Here is a 7,325-nt window from a genome sequence, read left to right as displayed (position 1 = left end):
TTCTATATAATTCTGATTTGTCAATATTTTGATCTAGGTTATTTGTTTCCTTTTTAGGACAACTTAATCCCGATCGGCAAGGCTCACATTCAGAGTCTTCCGAGCTTGATTCCGAAATATTTTCATTATCTAGGTTATCTATTTCAGAATTAGTAGGTATTGAATCTGAATCAGATTCTGAGTTTTGTAGAGTTTGTATTATTAATCTTTTTGTGTCTTCTGGGATTTCAAGATTATTAATTTTTTTCTTTGCCCAACAGAATTTTGAGGTGTGTCTCAATTTTCCACAGTTGTAGCATTTCTTACTATTTTTGAAATTTTTTGACTTGTTTTTAACCTTTTCTTCCCTCCTCTCATTCTTTATGTCCGAGTATTTTCGGGGTGGTTTTCTATATTTGTGAAATTTATTATATTTCACCCTTTTCTCTTTTCTAGATGTAGGATTATCTATACCAAATTGTTGGCAAAATTGACCTAATTGTAGTCTTTCATTTTGACTTTGTCTTTTAATTTGTTGGTTTAACTTTATTTCATTACATAAGGCTAGTCCTTCCTGTATACAGGTATCTATTAATACACCATATGTATAATTTTCATATGGTATCATTGAATGACTCTTTTTGAGATTTCTTCTAACCCTTTCAGCAAATAGGCTAGGGAGGCCATCTATAAATTTGGATTTCCAATGTACATTATTACATTCTGGTAGTTCCATTACTCTACTTAGAAAGGTATCTTTGTACCATCTAAAATCTGAGAGTGTCTTACACCTTAGGTTCTACAATAATGTTCTAATTGTATCACTATTATCACTAAACCTTCCCGTGAAGTGTTCAATGATGTTAATTGCTAATGTATAAACTGCATGTTCAGTTAGGCTATTGTTTTCTTGTTTTACAGTGTTAAGAATATAATCTCTATTTTCTTGGGAAAAATAATTATCCCACCAGCCCTTTAATTGTCCAGTGAATCCGGCAACAATCATTGTTGCTATTGTTTTATCACTATTTTTACTATTTTTACAAACTGTTGAGTACATTATCATCCTATGTACTATATTATAAATTTGTTTGTTTGAATATCCATCAATATTCCATTCATAGATTTTGTTTCCTGAATAACTAATATCAATTGTATCTGTGTATTCTTCATGTAAAACATCCATTGGTGTTGGTCTATTGTAGTAAAATTTACTTTGTATAGGTTTATCAGCCCATTTATCTATTTTATTAATATGATCTCTGTTTTCCTTGTCTAAGGTCTTAATGCTTAGCTTGCTAAATTTTTCTTCAAGAATTTTCTCAAACTCTTGCATTGGCCTTAGTTTGAAATCAGATATGATTGGAGGTGGTTGGAAAGTTGGTAAAGCTTCTTTTTCTTTTGGAATTATTTTTGACGTTCCTGGTTTGATTTCATTTAAAGATTTTATTAATTTTTCAATTTTATTTTCCATGGATTGTAACTGTTCTCCTAGAATATTTAGGAACAGACTTGTGTAGTTTTGTTGTTCAAACATATTATTGATATGCTTGCATGTTATTGGGAGCGTATCATTTTCAATTAAATTTTTGTATGGCGCGAAATTTAGTATTTTTTCTCCCTTTTCAATATGGAAAGGTTGTTGAGGTGGATATGTCCCTAGATAGGTTTTCCCTGATTCTAATTTGAAAGTTTTTTCAATTACCGAAATATAATTTTTAACATAGGTGCTTATGAACCAAGAGGTAAAAGGAATTAAAGCATTTTTCGTAGTACAGAACTCATAAAATTCTTTTTCGAATTGTTTTATTTCGTTGGTGTGAAAACTTTCAAAAAACCATTTTCTGAATTGGGTATATCCCGGATTTTTGAATTCATTTGAAATTATTTTTCTGGCTGTAGAGCCAGTATTGAAATCTATTTTGGGTGTACTAATCATTTAAATAGAAAAGTTCATATCCGACATTGTCGGTTCAGGTTCATTTAGAGTTTGGGTGTTATTTTCCCTAACAATATTTTGTCTGTTGATATATAATCTTTCTGTAATTGGAGTTGAATCTTCTGAAAACGTTGATTCCCTTATTTGAGAGGTGGATGCCCTAGAAGGATACTCAACCTTATAATCTAATGGTGAGATATATGATTTGATAGAGCTATGTCTTTGTATTGGACATAACTTTAGGTTTGTGTCAAATCTTACTTCGACACTTCCTTCCTCACTTTGACAAATATCTAATATATTATTATGATTCTGGACCTGTGGTTTTACAGGTACAGCTTGTTCTATTTTCCAGTTATCTGGGAACGATATTTCTTCCCATTTAATTGGTCTCCTACTAGTTATGTTTGATTTATCACAATTTGTTTGTATCAAAATTGTTTCATTATTGGGTTTGTCCATTATTCTACAAAGTGGATTTAAAGTGAATAATGGTTTATAGTATATTCTATAACAAACACACATTACTTCCGATCCGGGAGCATAATTATATCCATGTGTTTTAACATTTAATGTTAGGGAGTCAGTTATATTTGCGTCAGATATAGATAATTGTAAGTTTGGAAAAACGTTAAAATAAACTGGTCCTTGAGCTAAACTGGACTGTATTATTCCCATTAGGGATTGTTTCCAATTTAGGTTTCTTCCATCTCTTAGGGCTGCCATAATGCTCTCTAGTAAACCTTCTAAGGTTAAAGGTTTAAATGCCACCTGCACTAGTCCTATATGTAGAAATTTATAGGATCGTTTATAATATGCTATATCCATATCTGATAGTAGTTTTATTACCATATCACTATTATCTAATGAAACTGACTCTTCAGTAGTTTTTACTACTTGTTTTAAACCCATTTTTTCAAATGTTCCTAGTTGATATATCAATCTAGGTTCAACTTTTGGAATTGTCCACTTGTTTAGGAGGTCTAAATCCTTAGGAATATCATATTCCTCTTTCTTTGTATTCTTTATGTTTTTATTTCTTGAAATGATGTTCATTAGATTCATGATTAGTAAGGTGTGTTGATCATTCTGCATAACTACCCCCTGGCTCTGATACCATTATTTTTAGGGCATTATATAAAAATTAGAGATTTACAAAGAAAGTCTGAAGAGGGACAACTTCTGTGTTTAGGATAATAGAAATACCTATCAACCAATTATAATACTTAACTTCAATTTAAAGTTCCAAAATGTCCAACATGCCTAAAACAGTGGCTAAATAGGACCAAACAGGAACACAAAATTAAAGTACCATTTTATAAAAGGGATCGACATTTCAAATCCATGCCAGATGTCCATTCAAACTTCTAAGATAAGCTTTAATTTTTTATTAATTACTCTATATATATATATATATATATATATATATATATATATATATATATATATATATATATATATATATATATATATATATATATAAAGTGGAAAACAATAAAAATAATTTTTATTAATAAATTTATATAATATATTAAGAAAAAATAGAATAAAAAAAATAATTATTTTTATTATATATAATTATTAATAAATAAATAAAAGTGTTGTATTTAATATGAGTATAAGTGATGTAAATAATTTATTATAATATGAAAATATATATACATACACAAAATTATAAAGTTATTTCAGCAATCGGTTTAACAATTAAAATGTTAACATTTCATACTGAAGACTAATGTTTGAATCCCTTTAAAAGAAGTAATTATTATAAATAATTTTCCTCTACGAAGAGAATGTCGAATTAAGTAATGCAAACATTGGTAATAAAACCTAAGAGTTTGTTCGTGAAGAAAATGTCAACTTAAAGATAATAACTATTTGTTATTTTAATTTATAATGTTCCCATATATATTTAAAAGTATATAAATTAGAAAAGAAATTTAAAATTATATATACCTATATAATAATGCTTTAACTACAAATTAATTTTAGTAATGTCTTTTTTTTTAAAAAAAAAATTCACGGGTTTTAATGTTCCGGTTATTTTTAATTATAAATTATTTTAACTTAATATAGATTTGATTAGAAAGAGAAGTTCCTTGATGATGAAAATCTTTATCAACGAAGTCGTGCCATCTTATACTTTGAGCTTTTGGGCTTTCTCAAGACTAACAGTAAATCGCGCAGATGTCTTCTAATTTGAACTTTCTGTTTAGTTCTTTTTGTACCGACAAAACGACTAAATTATCTTCTTCTCTGAGCTTTCTATTTAGTTTTTTAGTTTTTTATTTAGTTTTCTTTTGTGTGAGGACTAAGTTGTCTTCTGTTTGAGCTTTCTATACGCAGGGGCGGAGCCAAGTACAAGTCGGCCCGGGCTATTGCCCGGGTAGCCTTAAACAGCATGTATGTATTTTATCAATAACGACGGTAAATTATCGTCGTTATTGGTTATTTTCCGTCGCTAAAAGGCATTGGTGACAGCAAACTATAAAACTAGCTCAGATAAATTTTTTTAATAAAAAATTAGCCCGGGTAGGTTTCAAATCCTGGCTCCGCACCTGTATACGTGAGGATTAAAACACAGTTTTTAGAGCACTTGTCCATGAGATAATGGATATCTCTAAAAGATGTCCTTTCTTCATATAAGCGCTTTGAGCTAATGGTGAGGGTAAAATCTACCATATGAGCTCCCATTATACACACTTTAAGGGAAATGCATTTATTAAGAACTACATGGACGTATTATATAAGTAGGAACATCCCCTTCCTTCATATGAATCAACGAATATGGGTAAGCCACATTTCCTTCTCTCTTGAGGCAGAAAGAGACACCATTGATGTTCTTCTTGCTACATAGCCATTGTACGTCTGCAAGTCAACATTGCGTGCAGATGGTAACAATCCATATTTCCTGTACGTAGACCCAATGACACTCTAGTCATTGTATTGCCAGACCCACAACATTTTCCTTCCATCTCCTCAATCAACCTGTTCGAAAACAAGAAAGGGAAATGCATATAAGAAGTTGAATATAATTGGCTAGCTTTCAAGTAGAAAGACAAATATATATATTATATAGTCTTCATATTGCATAACATTTAGCACAAGTATTGACTATAACTAGCTAGCTTTGAGTTTTCATTTTAGTTTTCTTAGGTACATGTGACGACTAAATTGAGCATTTCTGTTTAATTTTTATAGATGATGACTAAACTGTCTCCTACTTTTAGCCTTTATGTTTAGTTTTCTTTGTAAAGGTGACGACTAAACTTTCTCATACTCTATATAGTTTTCTTTTGTACAGGTTTCACCTACAAGCCAACGACATTGCATATAGATGGTAAGAATCTATAACTTCTTCCATATGCAAAAACATAAAATGACAATAGTGTAAATGACATTATAAATAAAACAAATCTTGTAAATTCTCATCAAAAAAATTATCTATATTGATTAAGATTGCACTTGAAAAATCACTTATTTAATATGTATATATATTAATATTTTTTATTAAATATTTTAACCCTTGAACATAAAATTTAATTTATTTTCATTTCAATAAAACTATCATATTAAAAATTCATCTCTAAGACTGAGTATACATTATATATTAATTATGAAAACATAAAATAAAAATAGAGTAAATAATATTATTTTCATTAACTTCAAATAAGATGATGATTAGAATATGAAAAGTTTATAACTTTCTTTATTAATCACTATTTACTCAAACACATAAACATATTTTAGATGTCATTATATTGTTTTCTATATACAAATTTGAAACTTGTTTTATATATTAAATCATTTTATTATTAGGGAGGAATATCAAATTCAAATAATGTTGTTGAAAAGGTAATTTTTCAAAAAAAAAAATTATAAAATAATTTTTTTTTTTAATTATTAGTTAATATTTTAATGTCTTAATTAGGTTGTTAAAAATATAAATAAATTTAGAGATGGTCGCTCGAATGACGATTTACTAGGACATAAAAAGACATAAGATTTAGTTTCTTTTTTTCATTTTACATTTTTTAATTTTATTTTATGAAAGTTGTATTTTATTAATATACATCATCACGTGTCAACTTAATTCAACATGTATTATTTTTCTATAATATAAGATTGAATTAAAAATTTATTTTTAATAAATGATTGTTTAATATTGTCTTCCAATTCTTATATATGATCTTTTAGAATTACAACATAGATCATGTAGAATAATTTTTATTTTTATTTTATCTAACCAATGATGCAATTAGTTGTCAAAAATCAAACTAGAAATATTCTATTTTACTTTACTATAGTGTAAGTTCTCTTGTATCTATTATTATTATTATTATTATTAATAAACTTCGTTTGTATTTATACCGTTTAATTAAAAACTGTTCTATAAGACTTGAATAATACCTAGCTAGGCTTAGGAAAGAAGCCAGCCGTTACATTAATAATTTTATCTCTTAGTCAAATAAGAAGACGTAAGTAAAAAGTCACCATATTATTAAAACAAACCATGCCCACCACCACCCTTGTAAGAATAACATGATACTTCTTTCATTTTCTCCTATAAATACCATCACCCATTTAAATTTAATCATTCAATAATAATAATAATAATAACAACAACAACAAAAATGTCACTCACCCGTTTCTTAATCCCATCATTGTTATTTCTACTTCCACTCCATTTCCACATTCTCGAAGCAAACATGAACAATCGCGAAAACTCTACACTAGTTCCGTCTTCACCCTCTTTGGGTTCACCATGGTTAAGAATGACAGTTAATAACCCTAATGAGAAAACGGGTAAAAACCCAAGAGAGCCCGGTTGTAAGAACCGACCATGGATATGTAGGAAAAGCGAGTACCCACCATGGGAACGTCGGTTCTGTTGCAAGAACCGATGTGTGGATGTTTCGTCAGATGTGAATAATTGCGGGGCTTGTAACATTAGGTGCCCGTTCGGTTGGCAATGTTGTCGCGGGCAATGTGTTAACACGAATTTTAATCCGCGTCATTGTGGAAGTTGCCAACATAGATGCCCTATTGGGAGGCGTTGTATTTATGGTATGTGTGGTTATTCTTCGTCCATTTCTTCTATCCCAACTATAAAGAAATATGTGCCTCAACATTCATCTTCTAGGTGAAGTAGAAGGATCCCGTTATGTAAAAGGTCTGTGTGATGAATCTGGAATTGAAACTGAGTTCAATTAGGATTCTTTTAAATATTTGCATGTTTATTTATATTTGAAATTATCATTATAATGAAATTCAGATGCATTTATTATAGATATTTACATGTATATTTGTATTTGAAATTATAATTATAATGAAATTCAAATGCATTTATTATAGATATTTACATGTTTATTTGTATTTGAAATTATAATTATAATGAAATTCAGGT

The 7,325-nt window shown here is 28.8% G+C and overlaps 1 protein-coding gene across 1 annotated transcript; it reads left to right on the top strand.

Annotated features, from left to right (window-relative positions):
- Positions 1-6,552: 6,552 nt before the first annotated feature.
- Positions 6,553-7,065, top strand: LOC124946242 (stigma-specific STIG1-like protein 2). The gene has a single exon (XM_047486809.1). The coding sequence runs from the start codon at positions 6,553-6,555 to the stop codon at positions 7,063-7,065; it is 513 nt and encodes a 170-aa protein (XP_047342765.1).
- Positions 7,066-7,325: the final 260 nt, after the last annotated feature.

Source organism: Impatiens glandulifera, chromosome 7 (genome assembly GCF_907164915.1).
Source record: "Impatiens glandulifera chromosome 7, dImpGla2.1, whole genome shotgun sequence".
Classification (NCBI taxonomy): domain Eukaryota; kingdom Viridiplantae; phylum Streptophyta; class Magnoliopsida; order Ericales; family Balsaminaceae; genus Impatiens; species Impatiens glandulifera.
The sequence above is the reverse complement of the archived record's forward strand: the minus strand, read 5'-3'. Positions and strand labels throughout refer to the sequence as shown.